Source organism: Cetorhinus maximus, chromosome 17, assembly GCF_964194155.1.
Source record: "Cetorhinus maximus chromosome 17, sCetMax3.hap1.1, whole genome shotgun sequence".
NCBI lineage: Eukaryota > Metazoa > Chordata > Chondrichthyes > Lamniformes > Cetorhinidae > Cetorhinus > Cetorhinus maximus.
Window position 1 is genome coordinate 63895975 of NC_135895.1, and position 18886 is coordinate 63914860.

The window sequence follows — 18886 nt, forward strand, 5'->3', positions numbered from 1 at the left end:
ATGAAATACTGGGTGTTTAACTGAGATAGGTTAACCAGTTGTTAAAAGAAATTGGCAAGGAGATTGCAGATGTGCTAGTCAGAATTTTCCTTGACGCTCTAGGTTCAGGTATTGCCTTCGGATTGGAAAACTATAAAAGCCACTCGCTTATTTAAGGAGAAAGGGAGAAACGAGTTAACGACAGATCTGCCAGTTTAACATCAGTTGTGCAGAAGTTACTGGAATTTATCATTAGAGACAAAGTGACTGAGCATTTGAACTAGTATCAAACATTTGTGATGGTAGGTTATATCTGAATAATCTAGAAAAGAAAGAAAGACTTGCATTTCTGCAGTGTCTTTGACGATCGCTGGGATGTCCCAAAGTTCTTTACAGCCAATGAATATTTCTGAAATGTAGGAAACACAGTTGGCAATTTGTGCACATCGAGCTCCTGCAAATATCAATGTAATAATGACTAGATCATTTTTTTTAATGATGTTGATTGAGGGATAAATATTGGCCAAGACACTGGGGATAAACTCCCCTGCTCTTTTCCAAAATAGTGCCATGGAATCTTTTGCATCCACCTGAGAAAGTAGATGGGACCTTGGTTTAGCATCTCATCCAGAGGAAAGTACCTCCAACAGTGTAACACTCCCTCAGTGCTGCACTGGATGGTTAGCCTAGATTTTTGTACTCGACTCTCTGGAGTGGGATGTAAACTGACAACCTTGTGACTCAGGGTTGAGATGCTACCCACTGAGCTAAGGCCAACATTCATCTAGTTGAATATTTTGAGGAGGGCATTGGCATGGTGGATACAGAGTACCTATGTATGTTGTCCATATGAACTTCCCAAAGATTTTCAATAAGGTTCCACACAAGAGATTATTAACAAAAATGAAAGCACACAGAATTGGAGTTAACCTTGTGACATGTTTTGACAATTAGTTGGTAGGTAGGAGACAGAGAGGAAGGATAAAGGAAATGTTCTCTGATTGGTGGGATGTAACATAGATCAGTACCGGGGCCTCAGCTTTACATCATTTATTAATAACTTTGATGAAGGAATAGAGTTAGATGTCCAAGTTTGCAGATGACATAAAGTTAGGAGATACAGTAGTTGCACCGAAGGGAGAAGCAAGTTCTGAAGGGAAATGGACAGACAAGCTCAGATTTTGTTGTGGCAGAGTATCTAACTGTGTCTGCCATTACTAAACTTACCCTTGCATTATAGGTCTTTTCATTTTTTTGTGTGACAATTTGCTGAAAGTGCGAGCTGATAACAGCCCAACAAAGGAAATGGCGTTTAGGAACTGAGTGGACAGGGCAAGCACCTGTGTATCTTAACCAATCAGATTGGTGGATTGTGAAATTAATAGCACAAGTACTGAGCAGGATGTATAAATTAAAGTGGATAAATTCAATGTCAAATCAAATACTAATGAGAAATAAAGAGAGGGAAATAAAGATTGGTTTAAGAGAGAGAGAAAAAGACAGAAAGGAAAAATGAAAAAAAAATTTTTTTAAATAATTAATACCTAAGGGAATGAGACTCCACATTTGTAATAGTTAATTTTCAGCACCAGAGAGGTTAATTGTTAGTAACTAACACTTTTCGTGTCGTTAAAAGGGTACTTATACTTGAATTGTCAAGACTTAAATTTCTATGCTGAGCTTAGTTCATATTTAACTCACAAATACAGCAACTTCATGCCATTAAAAACAACTTGTATTTATATAGTATATTTAACATAATAAATCGCCCCAAGTCACTTCACTAGAGTGTTATTAAGGAAGTTTGACTCTGAGCCATAAGGTGATATTAGAGCGTGTCCTCATTAATAATGCATTCATAATACACTCCGGATAGCTGGTGGGCGGGCTTGGATTTGCCTGCCACGCTGTGACCTCAGCGCTTCCTCGCTCCGGACGCCATATTTAAAGCGCACCAGAGTGCAGCCTGCTTCATGTCTACAGATCAGGTCTGCTCCAAGCGGCAAATGGCCCCGAAAACAAAGAAGACAGCAGCCCCCAGGTTTAGTGATGCCTCTCTCTAGGGCGCCTGCTGGACACAGTGGAAGGCCACTGCGATGTCCTCCACCACCGTTCTTGCTGCAGGAGGTCCACCAGAGTCACCAATCCAGCCTGGGAGGCAGTGGCAGCAGCTGTCAGTGCCACCGGAGCACAGAAAAGGTCAGCCGTCCGTTGCAGGTAGAGGATGAATGCACTCGCCCATTCCACCGGAGTAACCATTCTCAACTCACACTCAAAAGCCCATCACACATCCACAGGGATTTCACACCTCAAGGGGCAACACCACTAACTCTCACACACACCCTCACATCTCCATCAGGCTCATATCCTCTGGAGCTCACATCCTCATCCCATCCATGGCTCTGGTCACCACACAAACATGCAGTGCCATGCAGCCTGTGCACACTCGCTCCATCTGTTTTCATGAAGGAGAAGCTGGCTCACAACAGCAGGGAGAGGTCCCAAACCAGAGGTGGAGTGACCCACATTAGGCCCCTCATTCATTTTGAGGAGTGTGCCATTATGCTGACTGGTGAGGACATGGACTGTGCCTGCAGCGATGGTGAGGTCGGTGGCGAACATCCACGTGACGATCCTGCACCACATCATCCCTCCCTCAATGCAACTGAGTGCTCTCTCTCCTGCTCAAAAGCCAGACACTCTGCTGCCAGACACTAATTATCTCTACTTCCTGATTCACCAGGAGCTTTGCCAAGCCACCGACATCCTCAGCCAACCAGTCCTTCAACTCCATCCAGGTCCTCATCTCCAGCGAAGAGGACACCCCATTGAAGAGCTGGAAATAGCAACCTGGAAGACCTCAGGTTCACGATCTGGTGGTCACCACACGGACAGTGTCCGCAGCAGGAGGAGGCAGGTTCAGCCAAGCTCCCCAGCATTCAGAAGACTGCTGGGGAAGAGGCATCTGTGAGGTCTGAGTCAGAGGATGAGCCTCTGAATGTGACTCATTGTGGAGAGTCAGCAGAGGGTGGGGAACATCGCGCGAAGCTGTTGGAAGCCCTCAACAGAGTGGCACGTCAGTCGGAGGAGTGCGTCTGCCCGCTCTCGGATGAAGTGGTGCCCACATGTGCGTATATGGAGGTCTCCATGGCAAGGATGGTGGACACCCTGGTCCAGTAGAATGCGGAGATGTGTGCTGACCTGCACTCCATCGCAGTAGCCACGGGTGAGTTCCTGCAGTGGCAATGCGAGGGGGCCTCAGGGCACCTCGATGTCCCTCCAGGTGCTCCTTCCCCTCAAGGATTCAGGCCAGGACCCCTTTCTCCCCACCGCCCGGACTCCTTCTCCCCTCCACACTCGCCCTCTTCCCCACGCCCCACCGGACTCCTTCCCCACTCCAGACACCTTCCCCCCTCCCAACCTCAGCACCCCCCCCCACGCCTTCGTTTCACCCCACCCCCTCTCCCACCTGATCCCTCCCAACACCTTTCCCCCCCCCCACTTACCTCCTTTCCTCTCGGTACACCTTCCTCTCCCACTCGCAGCCGGACCTTCCTCTCCTCCTCCCTCGTTGATCATCCGTAGCAGCCCATGGCCAAGACTGTGATGTGCCAAAGCAGACTTGAGGCATCAACAGAGAACTCCCACCCTCCTCGAGCTGCTTTGCGGCAGAGCCAAGTCCATGAGAATTGACCCAGCATGCAATTACGTATTCCTCCAGGGTCCGGTAGCTGTAGGGCTCCAGCAGCTTCTGTCCTCGGATGTCCGCCATCTGACCAAGGCCCTAATGGCAAAGCCCGATTTCTGCACGTCACACTTGTCCAGATGTATGTTTTCCCGCCAGTGTAATGGTAAATCTGGCATGGGGGGACGATTGCTGTCGAGTCTTACTTTGCATCCCATTACCTGCAGGCAGGTAATCCTGACGGCAAATCCGGTTCACTGAGGCCTCCAGTGGTATTTGCGTCCTGCCATGACCGACACCATCGGATTATCCCGCTGTGCTTTCACACCAGCATGTAGCTGATTTTTGGTCATCTTGCCGCATTGTTAACCCCCCCCCACCCCCCCCACCCCTCCAATCCCGAACCCCATCCCCCCCACCTGCCATGAGGCCCGATGCTAACGGGGCCTGAAAACTCAGCCTCTTTGTAAAAACTTGCTGAGCTGACACTCTGTGGGGCGGAGTCTCAGGTAGACGATTCAGAACCCAGAAGTACTGGGTCCTTACTTTTAATGTGCAGTGCACAACTGGGGTGCAGAGTAGCCATCTCTTAAAGTGGCATCACATATCTGAGCCCACTAGGGGAGGGTACTTAGGAGGCTGCCTTCAAGGAGAGGCAGTGGCAGCATGGGGATCATCCACCCTGCCCTTCTTCATCCTTGAGCGCTGGAGGGGAGGTGCTGGCTGGACTGAGACTTCTCAGCTCTCAGTTGAACCCGTTGATGCTACCGAATGATCTTGTGTGACGGTGGAGGAATCTTCTCCCTGGACTTTGGAACATCTCTTTGTGCTGAAGCAACAGAAATTCAGATCCAGGAGATTTAAACTGCAGAGCTTCCTTAAAAAGCCTGCAAAAAAATTTCCAACTCTTAACACAGGGCTGACTGCCCTTGAAATATGATGGCAAGTCCTGCATGGCCAACAGGTGATGTGGGGCTTCACAGTGTCAGAGCTGCCTCCATCTGCACCAAGTGATCAAGCAGCAATCTTGTGTCACCCACATTCACGAGCTTGCCGTTCAGCTGACCGCCATGGACCTGCGCCAGATCCCCGATGACTTCTGGGCCTGCTGGCGGGCGCCATGACAATAGGACTAAATCCAGCCTTGTGTTCTCAGATGATGTCATTGAGGGGCAGCATGTTGATGAAGAATTGAAGAGGACCAAGTCTAGATCCTTGGGGGACACCAAATGTAATGGTGCAGGAGTGAGAAGGGAAGCCATTACAAGTGACGTTGTGGCTACAGTTTGGTAAGAACGAACCAGGCGATTGAAGTCGCCTGAGGATGACGTGGAAACATGTTGGAGAAAGATGGTATGGGCAGTCTTGTCAAAGGATGCAGGCAGTACATTTCAATGGTGAGATAGACAGGAAGATGCTATTTTCACAAAGCCAATGGTGGAGCAGCATAACTTGGACAGGAATATTTGGGTATTTGCATTTTACCACATATCTCCCTTTGCCTGAATTTACTGTACCATTTGTGCATAAATAACTGAGAGTGCCATTAACTTCGCTAATATTTTGACAGCAAATTTTGACCCATTAAGTGAGTCGGCGAAACTATAGCAGATGGAATTCAATGTGAGATCATCCACTTTGGACCTGAAAAACAGAATTTAGAATATTTCTTAATGGTGCAAGACTAGGACCTGTGGAGGAGCAGTGGCATTTAGGTGTCCATATACATAATCACTAAAAGCTAGTGCATAGGGACAAAAAGGAATCAAAAAGGCTAATGGAATATTGGCCTTTATCTCAGATATTGTAATTCAAAAGTGAGGAAGTGTTGTTTCTGTTGTACAGAACCTTGGTCAGATGCCAAATTTGATTTATTGCCTTGAAGGATTAAAAGACCAAGGAACGGATGTTAAAAATCAAGAGTAAAAGGGAAGTCAGATGGAACTTTATTATTTACACAAAAAGGTGTTGGTTTCTCCTCTTAATTCGAAGTTACTTAATTTAAATGGTCTGATAATGTAAACTTATTGGTATTAAATTTCCATCTTGTTTGTACTCTTCATCTGAAGAAGAGTCGCATGGATTTGAAAAGTTAACTGTTTCTCTCTCCACAGATGCTGTCAGAGCTGCTGAGTTTTTCCAGCATTTTTTGTTTTTATTCTTAATATTAATCTGTGGTAGGAGACAAATGTTTATTTGGTTTAGAGTCTTGTTACCTACAAGAAATTGCAAATATTTTGTAAAACAGCAGCTTGTACAATGCCTTGAACATTTTCAACCATTTCAAGGTACTTCACAGTTTGGGTTAGAACTGGAGGAAAATTAGGAAATGCAGCCCAAGACACTGTCAAAGAGAGATTTTTAAGGACTTCTCTTTGAAGATGACACAAGTTGTAGCAAGGCCAAAAGGCTTAGATGGAGTTTCATAACGTAGGTGTGAGGTGACTAACGGCCATGTCACTACACACAGCATGAAATATATTTGTAAAGTTGTTAATGATGTGAGGGATTTGTGGTGTAGTAGTTTAGCACATTGCTCTTTTAACACTAGGACTGGGGTTTGGACCTAGCCAATGGGATGAAAGTCATTTCTGTGTGATTGCTGAATTTACAGTAAGTCCCTATTTAACGTTGCCCCATTTTATGTTGTTTTAGTTTAATTTTGGTAAGTTAATAGGGCCTGTACTCTCCCTTAGCATTGTGGGATTCGCTTTAAAGTTGTTTCCCACTGGTCTGACATAGGGCCGCATGACCCAATTGGTTCCATTTTGGAGCAGCCTCTCCCACTCCCTGACCGTCTGGCTTGTGGCCTCTCCAGCTCTCTGACCCTCTGACTTGCAGCCTCTCACCCTTTCGCTGACCCTTGCTCCTGCCGAATCTCCCGCTCCCCAACTCTCCCACTTGCCACTTCCCTCTCCCGACCTGTGTTCCCGTTCAAGATCCAGATCTGATCCGAAACCTGAGCCCCAAGATTGTGAAAATGCAGATCCCAATGGTGCAGAGTGCCAAGCTGGGGCTATTATAATCCATGTTTTTTTTAAATGACCTGAAGCTGCTCCTCCTGCCTCGTTGCTCATCTCCAGGGGACTCGTTCACACCGAGGGTTCAGGAGAAGGAAGCGGCGAATGGGAGCATTTAAAAAAGACATCAATTATAACAGCTCTAGTTTGGTGCTTCCGCACTTTCACATCCCCAGAGCTCCAGCTTCATATCTGATCTGGAGTGACCAGGAGGGTCAGGGAATGGGAAGTGTGGCGAGTGGGATGTTCGGGAAGCAGGCCGGACTGCTCGCAGGAGGCACTGTAAGTAGAAACTTACCATGTTTCTTTTACATTTTAAAATTTATTTTAATTTCAAAGTTATTTAATTTACCGATGTAGGAATTTAGCAATGTAAAGAATTTCAACTTGCAAGGTATAATGTTTTAATTTTTTTTCCTGATGATCAAGGTCCTAAGAACCTAACTACGGTTTATACATTGGTTTTAATGGGAAAATCTGATTTGCTTAAAGCCGTTTCACTTAAAGTCGCAATTTGCAGGAATGCAACTATAACTTTAAGTGAGGACTTACTATACGGTGATTTTGGCATATTAGCCCAGTTCGTAATGTGTGCGTAAACAGCACAAAAACACCTTTAATTTGGCAGTTTGACATGGAGATTCCTGAAGTGTGAAAGGGGAAATTACACTGGGTGTATGAGGCACTGCTGACGTGAGGTTGAGAGTGAGGCAAATTGCTGGGTCTATCGCACAGTCTTCTTGACTTGCTTTATTATTGACCCGTTGAAGTCCCTTTCCAGTCTATTACAAAAGGCAAAATACTGTGGATGCTGGAAATCTGAAATATAAACAGAAAATTCTGGAAATTCCCAGTTAGTCATAGGCATCTGTGGAGAGATTTGTTTCTTTCTTCACAGATACTGTCAGAGTCTTTCCAACATTTTCTGTTTATATTTCACTTCCAGATAGTCTGACCAGTAGCTTGAACGAAAAGAGAGGAAGCTTTGAGAAAAGCCAGTTAGTATTCATATGGCTCTTAACTGGGAACTATAAATGTTCCTGTAAAATCGAATTGTAGAATTTTACTTTATAAGAGGAGGTCAGTTGGCTATTGTACTGATGCCATCACTTAGTTGCATTCCCCTGTCCTGTTGACATGGCCTTTTGCATTTTTCTTCAATTATTTATCGACCTTCTTTTAAAATTAAAAAAAATCTCCCAATTTCCCCTTCACACTTTTCGTGATAATCTTAAATTTGTGTCCTGACTCGTCAATCAGTGAAAATATTTCCTTTCAATTTACTTGATTTAAAAAAAACCTTTATAATTTTGAACACCTCTAACACACTGCCCTCTCTGCTGTAATAAAAAGAGTTTCAGTTTCTCTATTCTGTCCTAGTAACTAAAGCCTCTCATCCATGGCACCATCCAAGTTTTTTTTTCCTCTATTCTTTCATGGGATGTGGGCATCATTGGCAAGGCCAGCATTTTTTGCTCATCCCTAATTACCCTTGAACTTAGAGGGGAGCTAAGAGTCAACCGCATTGCTGTGTGTTCAGAGTCCCATGTAGGCCAGACTGGGTAAGGATGGTAGATTTGATAGTTGTCATGGTCACCATTACTGAGTCTAGCTTTATATTCCAGATTTATTGATTGAATTCAAATTCCACTAGCTGCCATGGTGGGATTTGAATCCATATCCCCAGAGCTTAGCCTCTCGATTACCAGTCCAGTGATATTACCATTATATCACCACCCCCCGGCCAATGTGTGTTTCTTATCCTATCCTGTACATGGCTTTAACCTCCTTCTTAAAGTGGGTTCCCCAAAACTGATCACAGTATGTTTTAGAATTAGGGGGGGGCATTTCCATGGGATATCCTTTCCGCTTTAATACACAGTGATAGCGCTTTAAGGGAATTGGTCGAATTGCAATTATCTTACTTCAGCATTGAAATGTATTAAAATGGTACATATTTTGTGAAAGTCACTTTGTCCCTTATCATTATTTATAATATAATTTTTACAATTAGTGATATTTAAATTCTGATTTTCAGTGATGTGGATCCTCATGTCAGGGACTGTGTAAGAACCTACACTGAAGACTGGGCTATTGTAAATCGAAAGTAAGTGTTAAGTTGTTTATTTTTTTTCCTAAAGTTCAGCCGAAGTGCTTAGTGAGTTTTAACTGTATTGCATTCTTTTTTTAAAAAAATTCTGTAACCAGGTATCACAAACTCAGCACAGGATTTAATCCCAACACACTTGACAAACAGAAGGAAAGGCAGAAGGGCCTACCAAAACAGATCTTTGAATCGGATGAAATCCCTGACACCAACAGTTACCAGGATGATCAGGTGAAGAACTTCATTGACTTTATTTATAAAGCGAAAATTAAATGAAATACCCGGGATGAGTTGCAGGCTGGTATCAATATCACAAAAACAGATTATCTGATCATTATCACATTACTCTTTGCGGGAACTTGCTGTGTGCAAATTGGCTGCTGCATTTCCTATATTACAACTTCAATGCATTTCAAAAGTACTTAATTGGTTGTAAAGTGCTTTGGAACTTCTTGAGGCTGTGAAAGGTGCTATATAGATGCAAGTCTTTCTTTCTATCTAATCAAAAGGCTGTGTGGTTTATTTGTATAAAATAATCAATATCCAAGAGTAGGAGACAGACTAAATCTACTTAAACTTGGATGACATCATAAAACAAGAACTTTATATAAAAATTTATGTTGTGCCTCATCATGTATTTGAAACATCACAAAGTCACGCACAATAAATTGGTGGAATTATGCTCACTTACAGAAATAAAAGATGCCGCACAGAGGTCCAACAAACTGCATTGCTATGAATGTCCACTTGATACATTTATTCTGTAGGAAAGGTTGGATCAATAATGATCGGTAGAAAAATGTTCTACAGAAGAACCCTAATCCCAGAGTTAATTTAGCAAACTCCAGAAGTTTCACTCACTTGCATCTCAACTATTCAACCTTCATCTGTTTTCTTTGCAGAGAAAATTGCTTTCTCATTATTTCCACTGGTAACTATTATGGAATCTGCAAATTTAGACATTTTGCTAACAATGGTCTTCCCCAAATTTAGATTCAAAAACTCAGGGTTTGTATGCAGCTTAGTTTAAAAACAGCGCAAGATGAGATGTGTAGATCAGAAAGCGACCTTTCACCTCCAGACCTCCATTCAAAAGAGGCTCAAGTTGTTGACATGACTTGTCTGCTGGCTGCAGTGACCTTACAGTAAATGGCTTTGAGGCAGTCACAATTATGTTCTTACTGGACCCACAGCATAGCACCACCTTTTTACTAGGCAGTAATTGACACTGATTTGGAGATCTCAGTCATGAAGTTATAAAGTATCTGGGAAGTAAAAAAACTCCCACTGCTCCATGAGGAGCTGCCTTTCTGAGGTTAGGGTGAAAAATATTATTGGGATAGGCCAGAGTAAGCATTGCAACATGTGGATTACTGTTCATACAGCCTTTATGTACAACAGTAATCAACCAGGAACTATAAGCAATGCAAACACATTGCGCTTTTGTTGCAAGGACATCACTAATCCATGTTCACACTTCATTGGGGCGATAATTAAGTCATTCAGTTTCCTTCTAAGTTAATAATGTTAAATTTGATTTTTCCTTCAATATAAAAATGAAGTACTCATTGCATTAACACTCAAAACCATAGACTTCAGATTTAAATTTGCCTGATGTAATTCATTTGTAGATTTGTTGCCTGTGATTGTATATTTCTTCAGCAAAAAAAAGCTTTTCTGTGCTCTATCACAGATCCTCTGCTTCTCACAGTTTAGATAGTATGTGTTTGGGATTGTAGAGTGTCTCTGAAATAATGGGCCAGATCTTCAGATCAGCGGCATGCTGCAGGCATTTGTGCTGACTGGAGAGATCATTGTGCGCTTACCTTTTAGTGCAGTTTCAGCCAGCACATCTGATCCCGGCTGCCGCGGTGCTCCCTAGGTGCAGCCATTCATGGAGAAGTCTGGTGAAGGGGAGCAGCGCAGAGAACACATCCCCTTTTTTTCTACATCAGCTATAAAGGCCTCATGTCTTTCAGTGGGGTTAGTGAGTGGGTGGGTGGGATGAGAGTGGGTGGGTGGAATGTAAATGGGTAGTCGGGCTGAGGGTGTGGTAGATGGGTTGTGGGGGTGGGTAGTCAGGTCAGGGTGGGGTAGTCATATTCAGTTGGGGAGGTTGGTAGTGGGGTTGGGGAGGATTAGTCATGTTGGGATGGGGGTGGTAGGTGGTCGGGTTGGGGGCAATAGTTAGGTCAGGTGGTATAGTTAGGTCAGGGGGTATGGACGGTTGAGTTGGGTGGGGTGGTTGGGTAAGTGTAGTGCATGGTGTTTTGGGTTGCATTGATAACACTGAGTTACACCAGAGATTAAAGTGCGTAACAATTCTAAGGTAACTATTCGGGTAAGTAGCGTACGTCTGAAATGAGATCAGTGGAAGGGACATTTGCAGAGGGCCCCGGGCACCGCAAACCAGCCCATCGGAAGTTTAAACTTCCCAGGCAATTACAGCATCTGCGCATGACAGAACTTCCTCGGGGTCCCGACACACATGATCAATTTAATTTCAGTCCATCTCTGCTCCCAATACCAGAAGATCTGGCCCAACGTGACCTGTAGTGGTAGTTTTTTGCTAAATGAGCCTGATAATGCCTCAGCGGATTTGCTGCATCACATGCCTTCTGAGCGTCTATTCATTGCAGTACTCTCTCCAATCTTTCTGGCAGAAAAAGTCAAGGGTTCCCCCAGCATTCACAGAGCAAGTGAAATATTCCTATTGGAAGTTGTGTAGTTTTTTTTCCTCTTCCAGATTGGGAATGCCAGGTTTCATTCAGCACTTGCCCTTTCATAGTATAACTGAAATTAGGAACTCACTGTGGAATTGCAGGCCTGAATCTTCACCGCATTTTAATATCCCTGAGGGTGCCTTGGAACAAACAATTGATTTTTATTGTGGTCTTCAACCACAAGTTAGAGCATGGAACTAAACAAATGACTCTGATTTCAGGATGATTTGAAACGTCGGTCTGTATCAATAGATGATACTCCTCGAGGTAGCTGGGCCTGCAGTATTTTTGATCTCAAAAACTCGCTTCCTGACGCTGTTCTCCCAAATCTACTTGATCGATCTCCAATCGAAGAAATAGACCAACAGAATGAAGAACAGAGGAAGGGAAATCGACACAAGGAGCTATTTGCACTCTACCCAGCACCAGATGAGGTTGGAAAATTAATTGTGTGTTTGATGACGACCTGTACCACACAATTTCATGTTCCAATCTTTTCATTGCCACGTAACATGTAAAGATAAACAGTATTATTTGGCACTAATTAATGTTAATTGGCCAGTTCACCCAGAAACCACGGGATGGCAGTTGTGGGAAATGAGAAATGTTACACTGATACAGTAGGAGGTACTGTTCTGAGAATAGAGGGAGCTTTGCTCTGCATCTGTCCTGTGCTATGCCTGTCTTTGGAGTACTTGATGTACAGTGGATAACCTGAATTGGGAAGTTTCCAATATTGAGTACTAACATTCCTTATAATAAGTACAACATTCACAAATCAAATAAAAATTATATTTTGTGGATGTATAACATATAGTACTAATATACACTAATAATAATTTACTTAGTCATATGCTTTGATATGAGATTTGCAAAATGTTTAAACCATTTCTGTGTAAGTTAACTTGTTGCACTAATACAATGTGACACTTCCTCTTTTTATGGAATATAATTTTCACCCCTGCTCCCTAGTCTATTGAGGACATATACCGTCCAAATGGATCTTGCGGGTAGTTTGCTGTTCCATACCAAGCATGTGGTTTGGGTGCTGCTTCACAGCTGATTGTGTTTGTGGAAATTGTTTTGGAAGTGAATCTGCCTTGCTTCCTCCAGTAGCGCCCCACCCAATCACTGTTCTCATCAGTCGGTGCTTGGTACTTTCATTTGATACTTTTCATTTCCCAATTCCCAGACACACTCTAGAACAGAAACTAGGCATTGTGCAAGCCCTGTCGCACTCACCCAACCCCTTCACTTGCATTTAGCTGAAAATTAAATAATATTCATGGTTCTCCCTGCTCTCCCGCCTTGCAATTTTCTTCTTTATCCTTTTGAAGAAGACCCAATCCTGAAATATGGGGATGAATTTTATGCAGCCCACTATTTGAAGGTGGGGGCCACGTAAAATAAAGTGGGTTTCCAGCCCGCCACATTCCTACCCATTCCTGACCTGATCCCCATATTACTTGGACGGCTAAGGAGTCAGGCAGCCTGCTTGACCTATTTTGACTTATTTTGGCCCTTAAGTGAGCAATTAGCCGCCACAATTTTACAGCCTGTGAGGGACGGTGGGCATATGGCGAACAGCCTGGCAACTTCCACTGCAGGTGTCAGGAAGGGAGTGTATCTCCTTTTTGGGAGGAGAGGGGGGGTGTCCCCTGTGCCCACTGGGCAAACATCCTCCACAAGATGGTATCTGCACCTTTGTCCCTCCGCCCCGGCCTCTCTAACTGGACCACACCAGCCTCCTTCCTCACTGGGATCTCCAGCAGCACCCCTTGCACCCCCCATTTGGGATCTCCACCCCCCACCCCACCCCCCTGCTCACCCCCTCGCTGGGATCTCCAGCACCACCCCTTGCACCCCCCATTTGGGGTCTCCATCCCCCACCCCACCCCCCTGTTCACCCCCTCGCTTGGGTCTCTAGCAGTGCCTGTCGAAAATCCTAGACAAATCCTAGATCAACATCCTGGGGGTTTTCATTGACCAGAAACTGAACTGGGCCAGCCATATAAATACTGTGGCTACAAGAGCAGATCAGAGGCTAGGAATCTTCTGATAAGTAACTCATCTCCTGGCTCCCCAGAGCCTGTCCCACCATCTACAAGGCATGAGTCAGGAGTGTGATGGAATACTCCTCACTTGCCTGGATGAGTGCAGCTCCCACAACACTCAAGAAGCTCAACACCGTCCAGGACAAAGGAACCACTTGATTGGCACCCTATCCACAATGGCACCCCATCCACAAACATTCACTCCCTCCACCACCGACGCACAGTAGCAGCAGTGTGTACCATCTACAAGGTGCACTACAGGAATTCACCAAGGCTCCTTAAACAGCACCTTCCAAACCCACAACCACTCCATCTAGAAGGACAAGGGCAGCTTATACATGGGAACACCACCACCTGGAAGTTCCCTCCATCTGCATCCACTCACCATCCTGACTTGGAAATATATCACCGTTCCTTCACTGTCGCTGGGTCAAAATCCTGGAACTCCCTCCCTAACAGTACTGTGGGTGTACCTACACCACATGGGCTGCAGCAGTTCAAGAAGGCAGCTCACCACCACCTTCTCAAGGACAACTAGGGATGGGCAATAAATGCTGGCCCAGCCAGTGAAGCCTACATCCCGTGAATGAATTTTTAAAAGTCCAATAACCATCTTTTCTTCCTTGGGACTGCTTGTTATCCCAGCAGCGGCCACTATTCTCTTCTGGCACTGCTGGGTCAACAGAGCTGTTAGCCAATCAGATTAGCTGCCAGCTCTCTAGGGTGGTACTTCATGTCCCTGAGGGACAGAAGCCCCACTCTGATCCAATTAAGGCTGTCCCTGGGTATTATCATTGCGGGGTACATTGTGAGGTGTTGACTGACTTTTAGCTTGAGGGGGCGGGTAATTAGCTTATTGTTCATAAACTTCAACAGCCCACTGTCCAAGTCAAAAACTTTGACCAAGCTTTCGGTCACTTGTTCTAACACTCCTTCTATGGCTTGGTCTTATGGCATAGAAGGTGACCACCAGTAAATTGAATCCATGCCTGCTCTCTGTAGAGCAATCCCGTCAGTCCCATTACCTCGGTCTATCCGTATAGCTCTGTAAGTTTATTTCCCTCAAGTGCCCATCCAATTTCCTTTCGAAATCATTCATTATTTCCACTTCCATCACCCTCATAGGCAGTGAGTTCCAGTTCCACTTCAAGTTTGGGGTCAAATTATGTTTGGTTTATGTTCCTGTGAAGTGTCTTGGGATGTTTTACTGTGTTAAAGGCAATTCTAAAATGCAAGTTGTTGTTGTGCGAACTTAATCCTGTCCTTGTGCACTTTGTAGTGGAGCTCATTGGGCAGCTATTAGGAGTGGGAGTCCTGACTGATTTCTGTAGTTATTTTAAGAATGGAAATTGTCACAACTCAACTGCTGCCCGAACTAGAAATAAGCTAACTCAGGACAGGCAAAGAATTAAATCTAGAACCTTCTAACCTGCATGTCTCAATGCCACACAATGTGTTGCATGTCCTGTCAGAGCTTTTGCAGGGTCTCTAAAACGGACAAATGAAGGCTGTGACTGTGTGAAATACTTGTCATAAATTTTGTGTCTTCTTTCTCAGGAGGTTATACCAAACAGTAAGGCCCGTAACTTCCGCACTCCCCAGCATCGGATTTGGGGGGTACCCCAAAGATGTGCTGGGGAATGCCTCTGGGGAGTTTCCAGGTAAGGGTTTGCATGGTAATTGCCCAGAAGTGCACACTTCCTCTGGACAATTGCGCTGAGCTGGGAACCATCTGAAAATGCGGTTTAAATTGCAAACATCAGATGGTTCCACCGGGGTTATACCAATAGCTACCCAGAAGAAGTTAGCAGAATTAAAACCTCTTCTGGCTTCTGAGTAACTATTGTAAAGACCCAGATCGACCCCATGGGATACCCCAAGCTCCGACACCCCCTAACCCCCCCGCAAATTCTGACACCACCTAACCCCCCGAACTCTGACCCCACCCCCCAAGACCTTGGACCAGCACCCCCTCCCCCCCGGACCTCACCTCAGACCGCCCGCCCGCCCCCCCCCCCCGACCTCAGAACCACCCCCCCCCCCCCGGACCTCAGAACCCCCCCATCCCCTGGCCTCCGACAACCCCCACTCCTTGACCTCCAACACCCCTCTGACCTCCCCACCTCCCCCCCCCAACCTCTGACACCCACCACCCCCAAGGCCCCTGACATCCCCTCCCGACATCCGTGCACCCCCACCTCTAGCTCCTGACACCCCCAACTCCCCACCTCCTGACATCCCCAACCCCCCAACTCCCGACATCTCCCTCTGACCTCTGACACCCCCTTCCCCTACACCCACCATGATCTTCTGACCGCCCCTCCCCCTGGACTTCCCCTGCCACCCGCCCCTCCCCTGCCGCCCGCCCCTCCCCTGCCGCCAGGCCTCCGACCGACCACACCTCTCACACCCCCTGGGCCTCCCACCAAACCCCTGGACCGCCCCCAGACACCCCCAACCCCCAAGTCCTATCCATGTACCTTATAAACTTACCTTTCCCTGGCTGTTTAAACTTAGCTGCTTTATGGCAGCAAGTGCCATAAAAAATGGGGTGTGGCCTCCTCAAATATGGTGGAGCTAGACTTTGCTGGGGCCTGCGAGCAATCTTTCGATGCAGGCCCCAAGCAGCTCCGGTGAATGGAAGTGGCAAAGTAATTTTCAAGACCAGGTGAGTAGGTATTTATTTCTTCTAATTTCTGCAGGCCAGCCCTTTCTGATGATAGTCAGAAGTTATAGCCCCAACTGTTTGTTGATGGGCCCTATACTAATGATGACCTAACTTCTCTGTTTCAAACCAATTACAGGATGAGCCAATAGAAAGGCACAGTATTCCTGAAGTTCCCAGGGAGCACTTCGGTCAAAGACTGCTTGTAAAATGCTTATCATTGAAGTATGTGTGCTTTTTTCATGAAGAGTTGTAAACTTTTAAATCATATTATTTACAAAACATTCCCCTGCAACTAAAAAAATTCTTGTCTTTATAGATTTGAAATTGAAATTGAGCCAATTTTTGCAAGTTTGGCTTTATATGATGTCAGAGAGAAGAAAAAGGTTAGTATTGTAAATATTTTTTGCCATTCTAATTCCTTCGTTTCCCTCCTGTCCTGAAGATGGTGTGAACTTTGTCAGGGTGTGATTCCAGCAGCCATGACAGCACCTCTCCCTGCACCTCAACCAAGGAACCTTTCTAAATGTGTGATCAACAAAGAATGTACAACGAGCTGATGAACCATGTGGTTCATGAACAGATACTCTTGATTCTGGCCATACATTTACATTTTTAACTGGACAGGATTTGAGAGCAGAATCTCTTGCTGAATTTTCTCCACTGAGCCCACAGACATCAAGAATCCAGCTACTGGCTTAGTTGAGATCCATTGGTTGAGGATTCAGTTGTGGGAGCTTTCTATTTTGGCTCAGTCCCACGTGAACAGTACCTTCAGGGAAACTTTAGATGAGATTCTTTGAACAATGTAATTGTTCTTCACACATGTTATGTGAATATGGCTAAGAACAGAGTTCTCTTATAGGCCAGTTATTATGCAGGCCTGTCATGGTACAATTTGTTTTTGTCCCATAGCAAACTGTGCAGTGCATTGTAACTCTGATTTACAGTCACCGATCTGATACCAATCTTGTAAATGATGTGTGAAGGCATTACACCATTTGGGCATTATGCTAGTTGTAGGATAATTGCAGACAAAGCTTGGTTCCTGCTGATCCAAGAAGGCAGATCCTAGTTTCTGTAGACCAATTCACATTGACTATGAGCAGAAACTTAAAGTATGAAATATGCCTCAGGTTAACAAGATATATCCCTGTACTTGTTGGTATTTAATTGGTACTAATCATCATACAGAATGTTTACATTACACTCCTAAGCTTTTGATAAGCAGAAACATATCACACTATTGGACTGCATAGTATAGGTTAAAGCTATAGAAATGGTTTATTATCAGAAAGAAATTTATACAGAAAAATAAATAAATCAGCAGATAAAAGCAATACAGTAATCAACCTACATTGATAATGCCACTCGTTTCTGAATGCAAAGTGTTTGAATTCTCAGGATTAAAAAACACTCTGGGTTGTAGGGATCAATGAGGACTGCTTGTGGGACTGATGATGAGTGAAGGAAACAAACGAAGGAAATTGCATGGCAAAATGGCTGAACCTTTTGTTCCTTTTCAAATACTAATAGGCCTGCTATATAATTTCTGTATTTTCTGATGGAATAAAAATTCTCTCTCTTCCCCTTTCTCCATTCCTCTCTCACTCTGAACCTTACGTTAATATTGGGTGGCATGGGCCCATAGCACAAAACTGCTCATAGCCGTGCACTCATTAGCAATCAGACTCAGCAGGCCAAATAGGTGGCCGTTTGAAGAATAAAAAATTGCAGTAGGAATTTTCTGTAAGGTCTGAGCAAGTTGGGAGATTCACTGTAATCCAATCTGTTATACATCTGACCTGGGAATGTTTGATAGTGACACTGGCACCGTTTTTTTTTAAGACCACAAGAATTCAAATTTGAAAACTCCCATTATTTTCAAATCTCCTAGCAGAAATGCTGTTTTATTTACCTGTAATAATCTTTTTAAAGAACTAGTTTATCAGTCTTGTCAAGTTTGTGCTGTGAGGTTCTCTGTTTTATGAATTGAAGTTCCATATGTACAACTCTAGAAATCAGTATGGAGCTGCTGCCTCTGTCAGTCCCTTGATTGTATATTTTGCAGATATTTACAAAATTCAAATGTAAAATTATGATTTTCTAATTTATAAATTCTTTTTTAAAAAACAGATTTCAGAAAATTTTTTCTTCGATTTGAATTCTGAGCAAATCAAAGGCATGCTGCGACCTCATGTTCCTCCTGCAGCCATTTCAACGCTGGCTCGATCAGCAATCTTCTCAATCACATATCCCTGTCAGGATGTTTTTTTAGTTATAAAGGTAAAAAATAATTTTGTTTTGCACTATTTGTTCTTCCTCCTTGAAGATACTAACTGAAGCTGAGGTATAGTACCATGATTCTTTGTGTGGGAGCTGAGATGGTGACCATGTGGTGGGTGGAGAGGTGATGGACTTTATAACCATCAGGCTTTCTAGCAGAAGTGACTAGAGAGTAATGAGAAGAGGGGAACACCAACAAATTACATTGCCCCTTTGACTTAGTGAAAATGCCCAACCCTGGCTGATTTCTTCACCACCACCAACCACCCCCCCCCCCCCACCCCCCCAATCACCCACCCTGCCCAGCCCCCATCAATCCAAGAATGTTCGGGCCAATTGGAGATTCCTGATTTGAAATGAACTAATT

General features: G+C 44.5%; 1 protein-coding gene across 13 annotated transcripts in view; it reads left to right on the plus strand.

Moving 5' to 3' along the window:
* Positions 1-18886, plus strand: part of dock7 (dedicator of cytokinesis 7) — a 174644-nt gene that overhangs the window by 13183 nt on the left and 142575 nt on the right. For all 13 annotated transcript variants that reach the window (XM_078561325.1, XM_078561327.1, XM_078561328.1 and 10 more), the window contains exons 4-9: positions 8723-8791; positions 8893-9022; positions 11736-11948; positions 16373-16458; positions 16553-16619; positions 18370-18519. In XM_078561325.1, the coding sequence (XP_078417451.1) occupies positions 8723-8791; positions 8893-9022; positions 11736-11948; positions 16373-16458; positions 16553-16619; positions 18370-18519 (715 nt within the window). The remainder of the gene's footprint in view (positions 1-8722; positions 8792-8892; positions 9023-11735; positions 11949-16372; positions 16459-16552; positions 16620-18369; positions 18520-18886) is intronic.